Source organism: Hyaena hyaena, unplaced genomic scaffold (assembly GCF_003009895.1).
Source record: "Hyaena hyaena isolate Hyena2069 unplaced genomic scaffold, ASM300989v1 scaffold_157, whole genome shotgun sequence".
Lineage (NCBI taxonomy): Eukaryota > Metazoa > Chordata > Mammalia > Carnivora > Hyaenidae > Hyaena > Hyaena hyaena.
In genome coordinates, this window is record NW_024080789.1 from 1,997,159 (window position 1) to 2,019,220 (window position 22,062).

At 40.7% G+C, this 22,062-nt stretch overlaps 1 protein-coding gene across 3 annotated transcripts in view; it reads left to right on the forward strand.

Moving 5' to 3' along the window:
- The first annotated feature begins 5,808 nt into the window (after positions 1-5,808).
- The window catches only part of CSNK1A1 (casein kinase 1 alpha 1), a 48,076-nt gene continuing 31,822 nt past the window's right edge, over positions 5,809-22,062 (forward strand). Inside the window, exons 1-2 of one of the 3 annotated variants that reach the window (XM_039239506.1) lie at positions 5,809-6,459; positions 7,076-7,182. In XM_039239506.1, coding sequence (XP_039095437.1) covers positions 6,337-6,459; positions 7,076-7,182 — 230 coding nt within the window. In that variant the 5' untranslated portion in view covers positions 5,809-6,336. The remainder of the gene's footprint in view (positions 6,460-7,075; positions 7,183-22,062) is intronic. The other 2 variants (XM_039239508.1, XM_039239507.1) reach the window with 2 other exon arrangements.

Sequence of the window (22,062 nt, forward strand, 5' to 3'; positions counted from 1 at the left end):
AGAAAAAAATTAAGATTTAATTGTGAAGATAAATTTAAGAAATGCAAGGATAGCTCATGAATATGGGAATAATCATCACAAACTGTACTGAAACAGAATTAGAAGTGGTTATTCAGGATACAAGGATTTATTTTTTTTTAGGTTTATTTATTTTGAGAGAGAGCGAGCAGGGGATGGGCAGAGAGAGGGGGAGAGAAAGAATCCCAGGCAGGCTCTGCACTAACAGCACAGAGCTTGACACAGGACTTGATCCCATGAATCACGAGATCATAACCTGAGCTGAAATCAAGAGTCAGATGCTCAACTGATTGAGACACCCAGGCGCCCCAATACAGGGGGTTTTTAAATTTGTAGCATTTCTGGAAATATGCCCTAACCAATTAATTTTGGATGTAAGCAAAGATATAGCTGCACAAATATTCATTAAAACATTGTTTATAGGGGTGCCTGGGTGGCTCAATCTGTTAAGTGTCCGACTTCAGCTCAGGTCATGATCTCATGGTTTGTGGGTTCGAGTCCGCATCGGGCTCTGTGCTGACAGCTCAGAGTCTGGAGCTTGCTTCAGATTCTGTCTCCCTCTCTCTCTGACCCTCCCCTGCTCATGCAGTCTCTCTCTCTCAGAAATAAATTTTAAAAAACATTTAAAAAAGGCATTGTTTATACTAGCAAAAGTTTGGAAATAACCAAAATACTCAGTTGGGTTTGGTCAAGTGCTGTTCCAAGTGCTGTTCCAAGTGCTGTTTATAGGTAGACGTTAAAAATGATTCTTTGGAAGATTATTTAGTGATGTGTTAAAAAAACAAAATTCCACCCAGTAAATTTGAAGATCTAATTGTCTTGATTAAATGATTCACAAATTGGGCAGCATCTCATTTAGCAAGTAGAAGGCAGCTCTGAGGAGTTGTACAAGATGGAAGTTTTTTATAGGAAGGAGGGTGGGGCAAGAAAATTACAAGCAAAAGAAAAGAAAGGATTGTTTCAGGCAACATCACCTTCCCTTAGGGAGAAGGGCAGGGGTCTCATTATACAGATTACCTCATCTTCCTTTGGGAGACAGGGGGAGGTCCAAGAGACAGATGATCTCATTGGTGCTTATCAGAAAATTCCTGACTGACGGGTTAAGACTGACATTTCTGAGGGAGGATGAAACTGCAATTAGGTATTAAGCCCTGATCTACTGACTTGGGGCCTTAACTCACGTGAGGCTATTTTGGGCATGTGGTTTTCTTTTTAACCTAAGGAAATATGTCTCCAATAAATTATTAATTGAAAAAAAAACAGGTGTCAAAACTGAATGTGCACTATGGTTACTTATTATAAATTTTAAGAAACAAAATGTACAAAAAAGAAATAAAATTAAATATATGTGTATATACACATATTTGATAGATACACATACACCTAACACACACACACACACTGCATAGAAAAAGACTGGACAGGGGTGCCTGGGTGGCTCAGTCGGTTAAGCATCTGACTTTGGCTCAGGTCATGATCTCACGGCTCATGGGTTCGAACCCCGCATCAGGCTCTGTGCCAACAGCTAGCTCAGAGCCTGGAGGCTGTTTCAGATTCTGTGTCTCCCTCTCTCTCTGACCTTCCCCTGCTCATGCTGTCTCTACTTCTCTCTCAAAAATAAAGTAAAACAAAAGAAAGAAAGAAAGAAAGAAAAAGACTGGACATTTATACACAGCAACATGTTAACATTTGGTGATTATCTCTTAAGAGATTTTTGGCTTCTTTTTTTTCTGATTTATCTAAATTTTTCAAATGAATATTGACAATTATAAGGAAAAGGACAGTGAACACTTATAGGTGTAGATGATTATAAAAAAGTCATTGGGTAGCATACATTGGACCTTATCAGTCTTCAGAATCTTGAAGCCATATGGGTCAAAACATAAATGAGCTAAGGAATGAAATTAATTGAAATTATGGCTAATGACTCCATAGAAAGTAAGAAATGTTCTGGGGCGCCTGGGTGGCTTAGTCGGTTAAGCGTCCGACTTTCGCTTAGGTCATGATCTCGCGGTTCGTGGGTTCGAGCCCCGCGTCGGGCTCTGTGCTGACTGCCAGCTCAGAACCTGGAGCCTGTTTCAGTCTGTGACTCCCTCTCTCTCTGACCCTCCCCTGCTCACGCTGTCTCTCTCTCTCTCCTAGAAATAAATAAAAAACATTAAAAAAAAAAAAAAGAAAGAAATGTTCACAATAAGAATGTGTCAAACGTATTTAAAATAGAGACCACAGATGCAGCTATCCACTTTTACAAAACCTCATGAACAATGCAGATAGGGGAAACGGGACCTGAGATAAGAAAGGGACACAGAAATTGCTGTCACTGTCAAAGACTGGAAAAGAGACTAAATGGATTATCACTCTGACCCAACAGAATATTTCTGATGGTCTCTTTTTCAGTCTCTCCCCTAACTCACTTATCTGACACTGGCTGTGCACAAGGCAGTTGAACAACACCTGAGATGGTGTTTGACATCTTCCATTCTTTCCTATTTATTTGTACCGAACAACTCAGAGATAGGCAGACCACCCTTGTTTTTATTTTCCTCCTTACAGCATCCACCTATAAGTGTTGTGCTTGTCTTTATCATTTTACTCCAAATGCACTCTGGTTAGCAGTGACCATTCCTTGGGTAAACACAGTGCCTTTCCTTACAAAAAAGGTTCTCAATTCATCTTGTCCTATGAATGTAATCGCTGGGGCACAATTGTCCCAATTGCCATTCTGCCCCTCCTTTTTCTCTTTCCTTTGCTTGGACATTGGGGTTCTAGTCTTTTCTTGGCCATTAGGACCTGTGTGATCTTGAACAAGCCGCTTTTTTCCTAGTGGGACACAATTGATGTGTGTGAAGCCACACTGCACATGGCAAAGCATCTAAAAATATTACTGAACTAGATGATCTCTAAATTTCTCTGAAGGTCTCAAATTTTTAGTCTATATTTTTGGTTATATTTTTAGTGAATTCATGTGATCCAGGAATTGCATTTTGGCACATTTTAGAAGTCTCCTTCCATTACACCAAAGCTGCTGCTGATTCAGTAAGTACAGAATGATTTGTAACTCTAATAGTAGCACTAAAAACAGGTAATTCTTCAATTGCTGAAGTTGAAAATGACCACAAATGATGTATGATTTTAAGGAAAAGGCTGAGTCATAGCCAACACCTAAAAACTTGTTTTCTACATTAACTGCCTCCACCAACTTGCGTCTTCTTAAATCTGACACATTTAAATCTTAAGATGGAATCAACCGAAATCACTTTTGAAAAGGCTACAACTACTACTATGGCATTTTAGAGCATTTTGCGGGAAACTGTCAGTGCGGAATAGTGACTATGACAGGCAGGAAACAAATCAGGAGGCTCGCCAAACATACATAAAATCATCACCAGATCTTAGAGTTGGAAGGTCGTCTAAAAGTCATTTAGACTAGTGAGTTCCAGAGTGTTTGATTTCGAACAGCAACAAAAAAGGAGGGCAAACATAAAAATGTCAACTTTTAACTTTGATAAATAAGGGTATGAACAAAAGAACAAAACAACCATCTCCTATTGGGACCATTTTACAAAAGGTCACTTTATTTTTTTTAAATCCATAGCTTTTTTTTTTTTTAAGTTGTATGTATTTTATTTATTTACACCCCATGTGGGGCTCAAACTCACAACCTCAAGATCAAGAGTCATATGCTCTTACAACTGAGCCAGCCAGGTGCTCCTATAAAAGAGCACTTTATTCTTCTTAATTTATTTTTAATGTTTGTTTAGTTTTGAGAAAGAGGCTGGGGAGGGGCAGAGAAGGAGACACAGAATCCGAAGCAGGCTCCAGGCTCTGAGCTGTCAGCAAAGAGCCCAATGCGGAGCTCGAACCCACGAACCATGAGATCATGACCTGAGCCCAAGTCGGATGCTTAACTGACTGAGCCATCCAGTCACCTAAAATGGCACTTTGATGACATGAGTAGGAAGATAAAAATCTCAGAATAAAGTATAATTTGAAATTAAAATAAAATCAAAGAAAAATATGCATTATACTGTTCTTATTTTTCTAATAACTTTATGCAAAACTTGCCCCTGTCCCTACACAGACCTGTTTGCAGGGAAACTGTCAGTGCTGGAATAACCTAGTCCATTCCATGCACACCTCTATCCCCATTCCATCCCACCTTCCATCCCACAATGGAGCAACTGTATCCTCACCAGACCAAAACAATTTTTCAATGGATACCCCATTTGCCCTGTGGGGTTTTCCTCAAGCTGTGGAATCCATTCACTTTTGGATGTCGGTGGTAGAAAATCAGTAGAATAGTAGCCATCTCTGGAAACTTCAAGATGCTTACACTTGGCTTTTCTTTTCTTTTCTTTAAGACCAGAATCTAATAGCAGAGAATTTTAGGTAGGCCAAACACGCTTTGGAGTCCCTAAAGGAAAATGTCTAATAGTGCTGATTTGGGAGACAGGCAGCGTGTGAATTTTGGTAGTGCATCAAAACTTCACTCTAAACTTTAGGGGATGTTTTCACATTTCAACATATTTGGACTAGAGCTTTATGAATACACGTATTTAAGTCGGAATAGGAATCACATGGAGGAATTTTGTTAAAGATATCTTTCAGGATGAACCCCATTGCTAATTACTTAATCAGCTTTCAAGGTTGGAGTCGGGTCTACATTTTTTTCCATTTCCATTTTAATGCAATTATTTTGAGAGATTTCGTTTCCATTTTTACAAGTGAGGTTTGATTCATTCATCAGGGTTTGATTCATATTACAGATGATAGCATCAGCTTATGGAGCTTTCTTTTGTAATCATTACTACTCAGCCGTTTCCTTGGGTCAAATTTTATAAACCAAAATGTGGTCAAAATTTGACTTCTTTACAATCAAGTTCTAGTAATAAGTCTTACTGTATAAACGTTAACAGTAACATTAACGTTTGCTGTTTTAAACGTTATCAACCTTATTTTTGTAATAGTTATTTCCACCCTATGTTTTTTGAGTCAGTACTGCAGTTTTCAACACGACCAGACTACGGAGTCGCGGGGGGGTGGGGAGGGATAATAACTTCTACGCGCAGTTTTCCCACAGTTGTAAATTTCATTCTGTTGACTGATCTGCCAGTAAAATTATGAGTCGGGTATTAGTTTTTTTTCCCCTGGGGACCAACTAGTATTGGCGGAGCAACAACACAAAGACATAGGACGGCAAGACAACTAACTCCTGCTTTCCTTCTTTACCCTTCCTGTAATACGAGCTTCTCCAACACTCCATTAAGCGCAGAACTCGAATTCTTAAGACTAATGAGCTAGATAGACTCTGCCCAAACCGGGAGACCTGCACAAACCCAGGCCGGCCACGGCTGCTTTTCTCTCCCTCTCCACCAGAGGAGACAGCCTCTCGCAAAACAGAATTTGGCTGGAATAGGCCGGTCCGAGGGAGTGGCCCGAGGATAGATCAAAGGTTAAAAGACGCCTCGAAAGAGGAGCAAAGGCCAGAAACCAACTCCCAAAGAGGCCAGAAGTTCCCACCTTCCACGAAAAATGAAGGTGACTCCTCCCTAACAAGCTCTAGAGGCCGAGAGCCACCGGGCCTTTCAGACACCAGGCGGGCCCGACGCAACTCTCTAACAGGTAGTAAGACAGGAAGAGCCACCAACCGGAAGTGGAAGTGAGCCCCGGGCGGGGGTGAGGAGAGCCTGCCGCACGCCTGCGCAATCAGCAGGGTTGCCTTACGCATGCGTGGTTGGGCGGTGACGGGGTGACGCTCGGAGCGTGGGCCGCGACTCTCACGGATCCGGTTCCGCCCTCCCTCTGGTTGCCGACCCTCCGGGGCTAGCGCCCGAGCTCCCTTTCCCAGAGTGCTCCGCGCCGTGAAGAAGCGGCTCCCGGGGACTGGGGGCATTTTGTGTTGGCTGGAGCCGGAGTAACAAGATGGCGGCGTCGGCGGAGTGACAGGGGTCCCTCCGGGCGGGAGCCGGCGGCAGTGGTGGCAGCGGTATCGCCGCCCTAAACCACCGCGCCCCTTTTCCAGCCCGCGACGTTGCCGTGAAAGCGAGGCAGCGGCGGCCGCCCAGAAACAAGTGGCCCAGCCTGGTAACCGCGAGAAACCCCTCTAAGCTGCGGCCTGGCAAAAGAAGCCTGACTGAGCGGCGGCGATCGGGTTCCCTTTGACCGATCCTGGGCCCTGTAACGCCTTGAAAGAGCCAGCGCTTTCCGTTTCCTGCCGCCCTCCTCCGCAGCCTTGCTCCGTGGACCAGCCCCAGCGGCCTCTGTCTTCCCCTCAGAGGTGTCGGGGCTTGGCCCCAGCCTCCATCTTCGTCTCTCAGGATGGCGAGCAGCAGCGGCTCCAAGGCCGAGTTCATTGTCGGAGGGAAATATAAACTGGTACGGAAGATCGGGTCTGGCTCCTTCGGGGACATTTATCTGGCGATCAACATTACCAACGGCGAGGTAATCACCTGGGGTGGGGTTCACGATCGCGCTGCGCCAGTCCTCACCACCCCCCCCCGCCCCAACCCCCAAAGTGTTCAGGCCTTTCCCCACCTCACGCATGTACTGGGGAAGGGAGTCCAGAGGGAGCCAGTTTCCCCGGCTTAGGAACCTCCCCCGCTCTCTTTCCCTAAAAGGCAAAGAACCCGATAGAAAGGGTGGGAGAACTATGAAGTTTCCCACCTTGTTGAAAATGCACGTTAACCGAACTTTTTAAGCCGTAGTTTAAGGTGAGAGCGGCAAAATCGCCTTTCTGTGATCCCCATGGTTTTCTCTCTGTGTGGATTTATTGGGGTTCTTGCTTTCGATCGTCAGTTTCCTTCTAAACCTTTCATTACGTTTTCTGGATGAATCATTTTCCTGCACCTTCGGGGACGTGCCGGTTTCGTCACTACCCCCCGAAGAGGCCTTTGAGGCTTGGTTGCCTCGTTTTGTAATTTCAGAGACCTTTCTCTTCTGAGCCTCTTACTTCACCGTGTAGTCTCGAGTTGGAGCTGTGCTAACGTGTCCCCTCCTTTCCCAAGTGACATTGAATCCTTAGGGATGTTGATGCCATCATCCCTTCTTTCCCCTGCAGGAAGTGGCAGTGAAGCTAGAATCTCAGAAGGCCAGGCATCCCCAGTTGCTGTACGAGAGCAAACTCTATAAGATTCTTCAAGGTGGGGTTGGCATCCCCCACATACGGTAAGAACCCATAAGCAAACAGGCGGCGCACCGAGGGAAGTACGGAATGTTGGGGGGGGGGGACGGGCAGAGGCAAGTAATAGCACCAGCTGACTCCGGGCCTTGCTGTTTGAGCTTCCTGGGTTTTACTCTATCCGGTGGCTTCCCGTGAACCGTGAGCCACCACAATCACCGAGTACATTTTTGGTTTGCCAACTTCGTGTAGAATTTCAGTTTGTTACACTGTTCCATTTAGCTTCCGTCTTCCCCCCAGAGGCTTTCGTTTGCAGTTCGGAGTGTGCGGGTCATCTTTGATCCCTACGCGGAAGGGTTGTCTGCTGCTTTCTTTGCGCCGGCACCTCTGATGTTCGTAGGTCTATCCAGGGACGTGGATTTGAAGCCGCCAAGTGACCGGGCTCGGCCAGTTCGGGTTGCTATTGGAGCCGGCTTGGGAAATGGCTGCTCTTTTGTTGTGTTTTTGTTCCAACATGTCTTCCTCCTCCGCTTAGAAAATGGCGGAACGACGTGACTCAACCACATATTCCTGCCCTTTTCTGTGCTTGGGTCCACAAGTTACCCTTCCTTGATTCCCTCGTTAGCAGCCCTAAGTGGATTAAACCTTTGAAAAGCCGAGAATAAAGCTGCAGGCGGCGGGGGGTTCAAGGAAGGAGGTGGCATAATGACAGTGTGTTATCTCTGCAGCAGATGCGACGTGAAATTGTTAAATTATACTGTGCGAAATCCCTCATAGCCCCTTTGAAAGTGTTAACTGTTCTTTCATGAAGGGTTATGTTTGCCACATTTAGTTTGAGCACTGAATTTTTATGAGTAGTGGCAAAGGCAGTTTGAGCACTGCTGTGTTGAAATGGACTCAGATCAGTCGTATTAAAAGGAAGATTAATCACAGAACCACACTGTGGTAAGTAGCTTTAACCTGTTGAGTTACTTGTATCTGTAACTCCTCACATGGGGAAACTGTAGCCTTTTGGGGGGATAGGATACTAGTGAAGGCAAATAGTAGTAGTGATCAGGGTAAAAGATGACCAGAGATTGACGTGTTTTTTTTTAATGGTTAACTTTAAAGGTTGTTCATTTGACTTTGAGATTAAAGAGCATCTACCTAGAATAGATGCTAAAATAGTTTAAAGCCAAGCCATTTTCCAGCAATTACTCAAAAATAACATTTGCAAAAAGAACCAGAGAGAGCTAAGAACCAACTAGAATGATAGTTAATGTAACCTCATTTTCTATTCCAGTTTATATTCCTTATGAATTAAGGACCGGTTTGCATACATTAATTCAGATGTGGAAACAACCAGAGTAATACAAACGTTAAAAAAAATCTCCAATGCTGGTAGATATTTTTGGTTGTAAGTGATAAAGTAAATCATTTGGAAGGAAATTCTAGGTTTATTTGGTAAGGTAGAAAATGTGCAAATCCAACATGATGGGAGATTTTAAGTGATTCCTATCCGTCGACCCCCCCCCCCCCCCCGAAAACCTGCTTGTTTGGAAAATAAAATAAATGTTATTCTTGAAAAATGGAAAAACGTTTTTTAAGAACTTTATTAAAATGTCTTGTTTTTTTCTCCCTCAAAATTAAAAGTCAGTTGCATTAGCCCCGAAGCTTTAAACTCCTTTCCTTGTGCCTTTAAATACATCCCTCCACTACCAGCCCCCACTGATTTGCTTTCCATCACTGTGGTTTATCCCCGAATTTTACAGCCATGCAGTCCTACTGTCTGAGGTCATTTGTGTCTGACGTCTCTCACTTAGCTCTTTAGATTCATCTACGTGGGGAGGTTTTATATATTTCGCAAATCAGGTTGAATTTAATGTATTCAAAATAATTTTCCAAAAGCATTAAGCGTCTGGCATTTTCAGTGCTAAACCCTTTTATCTGGTGGCTTTTACTTAAGAACAGTGCTGGTATGTACGGACCAACGAGAGCAATGCTTCCTATACTGAATAAGCACATGAATAAATGAAATTAACTTGGGAGCAAAATAATAGGCAACTATTATAAGATGCTGAGTGCAGAGAGTTGTAGTTATAAACTGTGGGTGGAGCTAAAGAGAGATTAAGCTGGCTTTCAAATTAATGCTTCCTGGGAGAGGCGGTGGTATTTCAGGATCTGGCTTTAAGGAAGAGAGCTTGGTCGAACTGGTTGGGGAGGGCATCCAAGAAACCCCGGTGGCTTCTGGGAGTAGTCTGTAGTTCAGAAAGCCATTGGACGAGGGTGGGGAAAGAGTAAATTTGTTTTAGGAGTGGGAGAGTCTGGGACGCAGAAACAGTAGTGGCTTATTGGCTGTAAAGTGTGAGAGAACTGTTTTTCTGCTGAAGTGAAAAGGGTAAGAAAGACTTACATAAACATTCTTCTTTTGGGTGGTTACAACTTCCCACCTCGTCATTTTGTTCCCCGCTATTTCCACGTTACCTATATATAGCGTACACACAATAAATATTTACTTGGTAAATACTGAATTAAATTGACATTAGTTTGGTGAGATTAAATAAAGCTGTGTGTTATCCTTTGTTTTAGATGGATATAAATGTAAAAAATTTAGAATTTTGGTGCCTGGCTGGCTCAGTCAGTAGAACTTGTGAGTCTTGATCCTTAAGGCCATGACTTCAGGTCCCATGTTGGGCGTAGAGCTTACTTTTTAAAGATTTGGAATTTGCGACTCATTTTCTTCCCTGCCTCCCTCCCCCTAATTTATTTTAAGATACTTTGGGATATCCTAGAACAAGGGCTCAAAATTACTGGCCCACATAGCAGACCTGATTAAAAAATAGTAAAGGATCTATTGTTCTGCAGAAGCAGTGCATGCATCCATTGCTGGTGTAATGACCAGGAATGAGGGTGGTGGTCAGTCTCCGTATTAAGAAACTAGGGTCATTCTTTAGTTGGAAAACCAAAATCGTTAATTGACTTCTGGAAGCTCCTTAAAAATTACTGTATTTCTCTTTCCCTCTATCTCTGTCCCTCCCTTGCTCTCTCAAAATATCTTTTTTAAAAATTTAAAAATTACTGTATTTCTGGTACAACCTTCTGTTTGGGGTACTCAATTTGAATTGAATTAACGTGATCTCTAAAGAAGCGCTTAATGCTAGCAAGCCCTAGATTTGCCATGGGTATTGATAGAGTGATCTGGGGCCAGTCAGTACTCTTTGGGCCTGTCAGTTAGTTTCCTCGTCTAGGAAATGCAAAGAGGATTTTACCAAGTTAGTATTTTTCTAATTCTGTTGGAATAGGAAAGGAAAATACTGGACAGAAAGGTTTAGGGTTTCCTACTCCCTAGAAAAAGTTTTTTGCCTACTGAGCTTTTGGGTAGAATTTTATTTGAAAAAGGTACCCTTCCTAAATCCAAGTTGTTGGCCTAGTTGATCTCAGAACTTCCAGCGCTGACATTTTAAGATGACTTTTTGGATAATAGTAGTTGGAAAGCATTTCATCACTGTTTGATGCTAAATGTAGGTTTTACGTTTGAATCTTAACTGTACAGACACCCCACTCAAGACCATTAAAAATGCCATCTGCATCAGATAAATTATCAGTTACCATTTAGAAGGAAGTAAATTAATGGAATGTATTTTTATGGGGAAATGAATAAGAAGATGGGAGGGGGCATGGGAGAATTGTTCCCTTGTTTTTTTAACCATTTTGTTTCTTTGCCCTCTCTGAATCTTAAGTATTAAAGAAGATGTTTATAAAGTATTAGTTAATCCTTACTATTCAGTGTTGAAAGCAGCTTAAATTTTAATCTAAGCTTCTTGGCACTGAGCATATATCTTGCAAATAAGTTCTACTGCTGTTACCCGAAAACAAAGATGCCATCTGCACTGGATAGGTCTTTATTTGTTACAGATCATTGGATGCATGAGAAACGTTGTTTTCAATTTGTGCTAACTGAATCCACAGTATAGTAAAGGTGCTTTATATTGGCTTATAATGGGTTCAAGTTGTGGAATAATGTGATGATGGTTAAGTAGCATTTGTGAGCTAAATGAAACTTGAGAGATAAGCCTAATATCTCATAATAAAATTAGACTACCGATTCTCAGAAAGGTTACTAGAGTCTCCTAACTCCTAATTTTTCTGAGCCATTTTCACCTTTCAAGGTCAAATCATGCCTGTTCACATACCCCACACCTTTTCATGTGAGCTACAGAGCCATGCTATGCCCCCTTCAGTTTATGGCGTTTGGTCTCAGAATGAAAATCTATTCTGTAAATACAGGTTACTTACTGTTATTATTTAACTAGATGTTTAGAATTTTATTGTCTCCCTTTGGCTCCAAGGATTACAGGATGAGACCTTATGTTGGACAATATTGATTTACAGCTTAAATAGGAGTAAATGCTTGTGAGCCCTTGTATAGAGTATGTACTTTAACCACCTTGGCTTGAATCATTTTTAGAGCTAGATCATTTTGTTTCAAAGTACCTAAAGTATCATTTAATGAGGTTTTTCTCTGATTTGTCAGTGTGTAGTGAGGAACTTTAATGTCAAGAAGTCTATAAAGGTTATAAATTGAATTGGAGACAACTTACACATTGAATCATTTAAGCTTATTTTGGTATATTATTATCAGTCCTTTACTTTAACAGTAGTTTTTCTGAGGTTAGGTGAGCACCTTAATAGCTTTCAAAATAAAAATACTTAGTTAAAAGATGAGTTTTGCTACTGTTTTTGTTTCCAAAATAATCTCAGGTGGCTTGTGAAATTTAAATGATCAGTAATCACTTAACATGGACTAATGCATTTTTAATGGTGTTTTTTTAAAAAATGAGATATAATTTTTAAAAATGAAATGTAATTTGTATATAGTAAATTGCACAACGTTTAATGTGCCATCAGATGAGGTTTGACAAATGCACACAGTGACATGACCCACATTCCCTATTGAGATAAAGCATATTTGATTTTTTAAAAGACTTTTTTTAATGTTTATTTATTTTGAGAGAGGGAGAGTAGGGGGAATGGCAGAGAGAGGGAAGAGAGAATCCCAAGCAGGCTCCATGCTGTTAGCACAGAGCCTGACACAGGGCTCGATCCCACAAACTGTTAGTTCATGACTTGAGCCGACAGAAACAAGAGTTGAACACTTAACTGACTGAGCCACCTAGGCACCCCTGATTTTTTTTTTTTTTTTTTTTAATACTGCTCATCCTTGGTAAACTACTTTTTTGTGACAAGGTAGGTTTTATGTTTCTTTATGTTGGTCTCTTGGATTATTTTTACATACTGTTTTTTCCTGGATATGATGTTGATTTGTCCACTCATATGCAAGACTACAGGTTAGTAATCTTTCTATCACCATGATAAGTCTATCACAACTTGCCTAATGAAATCATCAGGTGGGGGTGATGAACACAGAGTGGCAATTGAGATCTTTGCCTTATTCTGCTTAGAAGCAGCAGAATGGAATACTGCCTCTTCCTTTTCTGAAAGTCTTCAGTGAGATATGTTTTAATGGACTTTTTGTTGTACAAAAAGATTGAGCTGGAGAATACATTCTGATCCTCAATATAAAGGGAAATGGAGAGTCAAGAGTTAGGGATCTGCCTGTGATGTCATCTAGATTTCAACCTATAATTCTATAATTTGTAAAGTCAGTTTTCATTTTTATAAAAGGAATTTCGATTAACTAGGTCTTAAGTTTTTTAATGCATGATATAAATTGACGGGATCAGTGGGCTAAAATATGGTTCTTCTGTTCCCTGATGCAGTAATAATTTGCTCTGACTTTAATGTATATTTGTCTTTTATTTATAACATTAATAACCTACTACTGAAGTAAGTGGGTGCTTGGTTGAATTCAGTGTGGCTAAATGTTCCTTTTTCCGTCTATGCTCAAGAAAGAAAAGTAGACTCGACCATTATTCAGACATTGTACTTGGTCTTATTTAGTCATCACCACAGTCCTGTAATGGGGTTTTCATACAAAGAGGGAGAGGTTAATTTGCCTAGTCACATGGCTGGTGTGTTGCTTGAATAGATCTCACTGCCTTTTCAGACTACCAGTGGTTCCCAGACTTCGCTGCGCATTGGAATCACATGGAGAGCTTTGGGGGAAAAATGACCCTGGCTCCTAATCTTACGTGTTTTGTTTTATTTATTTATTATTATTATATTTTTTTGAGTTTATTTTGTGAGAGAGAGAGAGAGAGAGAGAGAATCCCAGGCAGGCTCTGTACTACCAGTGCAGAGCCTAATGCAGGGCTCAAACTCTTGAACTGTGAGAGATTAGGACCATGAAATTTTTTTATTTTATTTTTTATTTTTTTAGGTTTTTTTTTTTTTTAATAGTTTATTTATTTTTGAGACAGAGAGAGACAGAGCATGAGCAGGGGAGGGGCAGAGAGGGAGACACAGACTCTGAAACAGGCTCCAGGCTCTGAGCTGCCAGCACAGAACCCAACGCGGGGCTCGAACTCACGAACCATGAGATCATGACCTGAGCCGAAGTTGGACGCTTAACCAACTGAGCCACCCAGGCACCCCTTACATATTGTGATGTAATGGGTTTGGGGTATACCTTAGGCATCAAGAATTATAAAAGCTCCCCAGGCAATTCTGATGTGCAACCTTTTTGGAACCATTTTACTGCACCATATTTCAAGGTTAGAATAGTGCTTCCCTGCGCACACCCACCCACTATAATTCCATAAGATTGGTTTCCGATTTACCTCCTCCTATGAATAAGGTTAACTAAGGAAATCCTATGCCAAGAAACCATGGCACTGGAAAGTACACTGTAATTCCATACAATCAGATGCTTTGATTTCTGAAAAGTATCTGACACCAGTATTTGAAATCATCGTTGTACTTACATGTCTCAGATACAGTCCAGAAGAAAGCATTCTAGTAATTTCTTGAGGGAAACAACCATGTCTTGCTGATAGAGGTCTCTTTTATGTTTCTTAGAAGTGTCAGGGGAAAAGGCACTAGTGGTTCATAATAAGGACATTCTGCTTCTATTTTATTTATGTGCATTTACTTTTTTTTTAATTTTTTTAAAATGTTTTATTTATTTCTAGCAGAGAGAGAGAGAGCGAGCGAGCAGGGGAGGGTCAGAGAGAGAGGGAGACACAGACTCTGAAATAGGCTCCAGGCTCTGAGCTGGCAGTCAGCACAGAGCCCAGCGCAGCGAACCGCGAGATCATGACCTAAGCGAAAGTCGGACGCTTAACCCACTAAGCCACCCAGGCGCCCCTCTCTTAGTATCTCTTAGTGGTGTTGGCCTTTTGCGGTTTCTTTTGGTTCCAGTTCAACATAAGGACTTTGCAACTTTTGTACTAGAGGATTTTTTTTAAGGGAGACAAGATGGTGACAGTGGCTAAGTGTACATCGTATAGGTCACCCCTGTGTTTCGTTTGTTTCACTCATGCCTCCATTGAGTGTATAGTGGGGAGATGTGCAAATTAATCTGAAATTGAGGCTATCCTGTATTTCAGCTCACCTGGAAGCTATTCTAAGTACTTAATCTGTTATATTTGCCTAGACTGCCAGACTGTTCTGTCCTCAGTGTGACTTTCACAAAAAGGAGAGTTTAAGATCTGGTTATAAGCTACTTTGTTGGAAAGTAATAGCATGAAATTTCTCTAAGTTTTAAGTGTCAATTTCCAGGGTTTTTGTTAGATTTAAAGTGTTTAATACATTGTTTTTGGTAACAACTAACATAATGAAATTTTTCTAAGCAGACTGGAGTTTTTTATACTTTTACATAAATACCCTTCTTTTCCATTCCTTTTACTTTGCTGTTCATTATGTATTGAGGTTAGATTGTTTTCTTTTTGGCTGTTTTCACTGGATTACAATTCTTTTTCTTTATAAACAGCAAGTGAGGGGCAGAGGGAGGGAGAGAGAATCTTTTTAAAAATTTTTCTAGTTTATTTGAGAGCGCGAGAACGAGGGGGTAAGGGGTAGAGAGAGAATCCCAAGCAAACTCTGCACTGTCATTGTGGAGCCTGATGGTGGGGCTCAAACCCACAAACCATGAAATCGTGACCTGAGCTGAAATCGAGTCCAGTTCTTAACTGACTGAGTCCCTCAGGCGCCCAATTATGATTATTCTTACGAGAGAGTTCCATTTACTGAAATCCTGGTGTTCCCATTTTTGAACCTCCATGAAATTAATAATTTGTATCCCTCCTAAAGAACAGAGTAATGTTAGCTTCTCCTCTTCTAATGAGAGCTCAAATGTTCAAAAATGTCTTGGTGAACTTAATAAATTTTACACCTCTTACAGTATTTTCTAGAGGATAAACAAGCATTTCTTTCATTCAGTCAACAAACATGTGAGTGCCTACTATGTGCCAGGCATAGTTCAAGATACTGGGCACATTTCAGTTACAGATGGAAATTTTGTGAGACTTCCATTCTTTTTGAGCATATGCCGTGCATTTGGCATATTGTTGTGAATTTGGCTCTCTTGCTGAAAGTTAAGAGGAAATATTTACATTTCAGTGTGAGGAGGATATGTTTCCTTAACATCAAAGGGATGGTATCTTGAGTGTTGGCCTCCAGTAGTACTCTGAACCATCTATAGACTGCTTTGATTGGTCAAGTCAGCAGGACCCCATTACGGTTCCCCGTGAACCCTGCTTAGCATTTCTCACCATCATCCATGCATAATTATTATCTACGGAGCTTGTTAATATATAATATAACTATAACATCAGTTCCAGATACATAGTAGGTTCTCAATAAGTATTGAGTCAGACACTGGAGAAACAGATTTGGGGGGAAATTTTTTTTTAGAATATTTTCATCAGCCTCAAAGGAAACTTGAACCCATTAACAATCACTGTCCATATCCTGTCATCCCTAGACAACCACTAATGGACTTTCTGTCTCTACTTAGGATGTTTTTAAAGATTTGATAAAGCTTTTATAAAGATTTGATAAAACCTTTATAATCGGTATTATAGGTATATTGTCCATTTCTCCACATGCTATCTTCTGGTAATACTACTACTGATGTTAGAACAATGGCAATAAGGACTGACAAAGATCACTTGTGATTTTTGTTTTTTCTTTAAGTTCATTTATTTATTTAGAGTGAGAGCGAGTGAGCAAGTGTGAGCAGGGGAGGGGAAGGGAGAGAGGGAGGGAGAGAAAGAATCCCAAGTAGGCTCTGCCAACCTAGAGCCCACTGTGGGGCTTGAACTCATGAACCATGAGATCATGACCTGAGCCAAAACCCCGAGTCAGACACTCAACCAACTGAGCCACCCAGGCATCCCCATTTGTGATCTTTGAAATACAATTTGGGGTAGTATGGTGAGAATGATAACCATTTTGCTGGGAATCAAGAAAAAAAATGAGAGTAAGATGGCAGCTTGAAACTAGGTTTTCAACTGGTGAACGAGAAAATAAGGTGACCTTGTTTCACTGTGTCTTAACCGTCCTTGGCTACTTTCAGTTTCTTGTGAATACCAAACTTCAGGCACCCTCCTAACTCCCATCCATCCCTTTACCTGGCCATCATCCATTTGACACTTCAAGGATCAACCATGCTTCTTTGTCAGTAAAGCGTTCCTTAAATGACTTCGTCTAAAAGATAGATTGGGTTGCCATAATTTGGGCCCTCTCAGCACTGGTCTCTCCATCAAATGTGTTACTTATTTATTTGCTACACACGCTGTGCTGTAAGCTATGAGAGCAGGAATTATTTGGTTTTGTCTTGTTAGATACCATAAATACTGAATGTATCAATGAATAGTACCTTGAGTACTGGCTAATGATACATATCAAAGCACATTTTTTGGTTTTGGTTTTGGTTTGTTTTTTTTTTTTTTTTTTTTTTTTTTTTTTTTTTTTTTTTTTTTTTTTTTTTTTTTTTTTTTTTTTTTTTTTTGATTAAGGTATATTTATGCATCTTTGAATGCAAAGGGCAGGGAACAGGGAGACTGAGAAATATGAAAACATTATAGCATTAATTCAAGGATCTTGAAGGCGATATTGTCTGCAGAGGATTAGTAGTAGCAGTTAGGAGGGTTAGAATGGAGACGGAAAACGAATCATCTTAGTTGACGATAGTATTGCAGATCACAACGTAACATTTGATTCCCAGCTTTTCAGAGCTCACTCTGGCCTCTTTAACTTAAAACTTGGTTTTGAGGAAGGGGGTAACAGGTGAAATAAGTGATGGGGATTAAAGAGTACACTCAGGGTGAACATTGAGCAGTGTATAGAATTGTTGAATCTCTGCATTGTACACCTGAACCAACGAAAACACTGCATGTTAACTATACTAGAATTAAAATAAAAAACAATAAAATTTTTTAAAAAGCAAAATAGTTTTGAAACAGGGATTCTTAATTTGGTATGGATATCCCTCACTCTATCCTCTCCAGTGGTAGATAGGGGGAAAAAATTACATCTTTATTTTCATGACCTTCTAACTGAATCTAGTAAGATGGTCCCAGACTTCAGATCGTTTGACTGACTTATGAGTCTTAGACCTTGTGGTCATGTGAGAGTGATACGCATTCAGTAGAAACCATACTTTGAATTTTTGCATTTTGCTCTTTCCCCAGGCTAGCAGTATGTGGTAGGACTCTCTCATGAGGTTGTGGGGCAGCAGTGGGGAGGCGTCTCCCAGTCAGCTGGGTGCTCACGAGGACAAACCCCTGGTACATTACAGCTGTTTGTACTCAGGCAGTTCTGTTTTCCCCTTTCAGTACAGTATTGAACAAATAACAGGAGATGTTGAACACTTTTTTGTAAAATAGGTTTTGTGTTAGAGGACTTTGCTCAACTATAGGCTAAATTTAAGTGTTCTAAGTATGATTAAGGTAGGCTAGGCTAAGTTATGATGTTCGGCATATTATGGTATTAAGTGTATTTTTGATGTAGTATATTTTCAACTTAGGAGTTTATCAGGACATAACCCCATGGTAAATAGGGGGAAATCTTTATCTATTATAAATGTAGGCAAGAAATCTCCACTATCTTTAGCAGTGCCTTCTGGATTTATCACCATGTTTCCATAACACATTATTGTTGCAGAAATCTCAGAATATTGTTTACACTCCTTGCTCCTTCATAATTTCATATTAGTTAGATCTGCCCCATATCAATATTTAATGCACTACTAAAGAGCTTGTACATTGCTGTATCAAATTTAAGTACTTTTATTATAGTGAAATTTCCCTGTAATTTTCCTTTATAATGCTATGTATTTTATTTTCTGCATTTAAAATATTTGGAGGAGTCCATAGACTATCAGACTAGAAAGGTGGGCGATCTGCAGCACCAAAATGTTTTAGAGATTTTGGTATAGAATGAGTTACTCCGCCTCCATTCTCCAGCTTGTTTGGACAAGTTCTTTGTCATTGTGGCTAAATACATTTGATGCAAGGTTGGTCATTCATTTGGTAGATTTCCACTATTTCTTTTTTCCCCCCAATAATTATTGTCTTTTCCCTTACTAGCCTTGTTTAATTCCCAGTTACTTCCATGTTTATTAATGCCCTCCCCAGGCTTGTGAGATTGTAAAGGTGGGAAAATCAGGCAGGTAAAAAAGGTTGAACAGTTCTAAGAAAGAATTAAAAGATTGAATTAATATCTAAAATTTCTTGAAATTATCCATTATTACTTTGATTGTTATACCTACAGCTAAAACTGTGGTTCTTAATTACTTCATGTCTAAATAAGTTGTCAGTGTGGAGAAATCTGTCTCATCTGTATTTGTGTTTATAGTCCTGGGTATTCTATGGTGTTTTCTTTATTAAACCTGATTTTTCAGTTTCCTACAGTGCATTGAGTGTCTTTTCTCTAGTGAAAATGCCCTGGATCTCAAACCATTTTAGAGGTATTCCTGCAAGTTATAAATCCAAAGGATTATGGATAAAAATTATGTGTTGCTAGCTTTTTAAAATCCGGGTTGTATTTTAAATGTGAAGTTACAAGAGGCGGAAATAGATGGATACTGTTAAATTTTTGGTGGCAGAAGGAATCAAGTTTAAGTCATTACATTCTAGGTGTGTTGTATTCAAAATAAAGGCCACAAATCTACAGAGTAGTTACGGCCAGGGAAGCTTAAGGAGAATGAGAATTATACAGCAATTTTGTTTATTGAGAATCAATAGAAAACCAAGAGTTAACCCATATTTAGTGCTGTGTCTAGTTCTGTTTCAAAAAGGGCTGAAGAGTTACCATAAATGAGAATGTAGTTGAACCTGTCTTGCATTATTTGTTCTGTTTTCCTGATGAATGCCATTAATAAGATGGAGCTTAATAAGTACTGACAGTTTTAGGTTAGAGGTTACAGCGTCTGATTCAAGTTCACAGATGCCTGCGGCTTCCACAAGTAATCAAATGAACACAGGACCAGAAGGATTTGCGACTCTAGTATTTAAATTGAGAATAGAAGGGTTGTATTGTGGTTGAGAGTGCCCCTCTTATTTAGAGTCTGGTAATTTAGGATCGTGGGGGGTGGGGGTTGTCAGAAAGATTGTACTAGACCAGATGATCTTTTCTTTTTTTTTTTTTTTTTTAATGTTTATTTTTGCGAGAGAGAGCATGAGCAGGGGAGGGGCAGAGAGAGAGGAAGACACAGAATCTGAAGCAGGCTCTAGGTTCTGAGCTGTCAGCACAGAGCTCGACACAGGACTGGAACCCACCAACCGTGAGATCATGACCTGAGCCAAAGTCGGACACTTAACCGACTGAGCAAACCACTCAGGTGCCATCCCCAGACCAGATCTTCTTTTCTACCCTCACAAAAAGGAACATAATATCAGATGAGGATAAGTTGGCGAGAAAATAAGTTTGATAGATCATATCCTGAGAATGGAGATGCCATTTGTTACAGCACTGACTCAGTGCTCAGAGTTTTTAGTTGTTTAGTAAAGACTTCGAGATTAATGGCCTAAAGATGGGAAGATAAAAGGCACAGAAAGAGATCTCTCCCTGTTAAGAATATCACCTTTAAATGTCTATTTTTTTAAGTTTATTTATTTTGAGGGAGAGAGAAAGAGCTGGAGAAAGTCAGAGAGGGGGAGAGATCCCAAACAGGCTCTAGCACTCTTAGTGTGGACTGCATTGTGGGGCTTGAACTCCTGAACAATGAGATCATGACCTGAGTTCAAAAGCAAGACTCGGAAGCTTAACCACCTGAGCCACCCCAGGGCCCCTATTTATTTTTGAGAGAGAAAGAGCACATGCAAGAGACTCGAGCACAAGTTGGGGAAGAAAAGGGCAAGAGAAAGCCAGAGAGAGAGAGAATTCTAAGCAGGCTCCACGCCCATCTGACATGGGGCTAGAACTCCCAAAGGGTAAGTTCATGACCTGAGCAGGAATTGAGAATTGGACACTTAACTGACCTAGCCACCCAAGCATGTGCCCTATGTTACTTTTTTTTTTTTTAATTTTTTTAATGTTTTATTTATTTCTAGGAGAGAGAGAGAGAGAGAGACAGCGTGAGCAGGGGAGGGTCAGAGAGAGAGGGAGACACAGAATCTGAAGCAGGCTCCAGGCTCTGAGCTGGCAGTCAGCACAGAGCCCGACACGGGGCTCGAACCCACGAACCGCGAGATCATGACCTAAGCGAAAGTCGGACGCTTAACCGACTAAGCCACCCAGGCGCCCCAACCCTATGTTACTTTTAAACTTTTGTAATTACTTGGCTGTTTTGAATCAAAGGAGAATAGAGTCCTCCTGATGATTTTATACTTGTAGTACAGAGTGGTTTTGTATTTCTTGTTTTGTTTTTTGTCATCTGCCATGTCAGGCACTCCTTAGCCTGTTAGAGCCTGTAATATGGCTTTTCATTCTTTAATTCAGCAAATGTTACTGAGCATTTCCAATGGACAAGGCATTGTGCTGGATGCTGGGAGTGTAGACTTGTGCACAGGACAGACAAATACAGTGGTTGCCCATGTTGTATGTATGAGTCTGGATTCTCCAGAGAAATAGAACAACTGATTATATATAGATCTACAGAAATATTTATGATGAGGCATTGGCTCACACCTCTGGAAGCAAAGAAGTACCACAGTTTGCATTGTGCAAGCTGGGAGGCCCAGGCAAACCAGTGGTATAGTTTTGGTCCAAAGCCTAAAGGCCTGAGAACCAGAGGCATGGACAGCCAAGGGTAGAAGATGGATGTCCCAGCTCTGACAGGGACTTTTCCCTTCCCCTGCCTTTACTTATTCTGTCATTCAAATGGTAATCTGGAGACCCCCTTCACAGACACCCCAGAATAATGTTTTACCAGCTATTCGCCATTCCTTAGGCCAGTCAGTTTGATGCATAAGATTCACCATGACACCAGTCAGACTAATAGTCTGAAGGGGAAGTTTTCTGTTATTAACGTCCTAGGCATAGAGATAGAACATACTTGGTTGCTTAAACCTGAACTGCATACTTACGATAGTTAGACTGATTTATAGTTCTTAGAAGTCCTTAGGTATTGTAGCAATATTTAAAATATTTCATGGGGCCACCTGGGTGACTCAGATTCTTGACTTCGGCTCAAGTCATGATCTCATGGTTTGAGTGGGTTTGAGCCCCATGTTGGGCTCCATGCTGACAGCGCAGAGCCTGCTTGGGATTCTTTCTGTCTCTCTGTCTCGGTCTCTGTCTCTCCCTCTGCCCCTCCCCGGCCCCTGTGCGTGAGTGCTCTCTCTTTCTCAAAATAAACAAACTTAAAAAAAAATGTTTCAGTCATTTTATTTTCTAAGGTTTCTTTATTTTCATAAAGAGATTTCTCAGAGAAAAGAAAACCCTAGCTTCAAACCTCCAACTGTAACACTTCTAATTGGCCACCATGTCATTGTCTCTCCTCCTACCCCCCAGTTTCTTTTCTTTTTTTTTTTTTTTTAATGTTTTATTTATTTCTAGGAGAGAGAGAGAGAGCATGAGCAGGGGAGGGGCAGAGAGAGAGG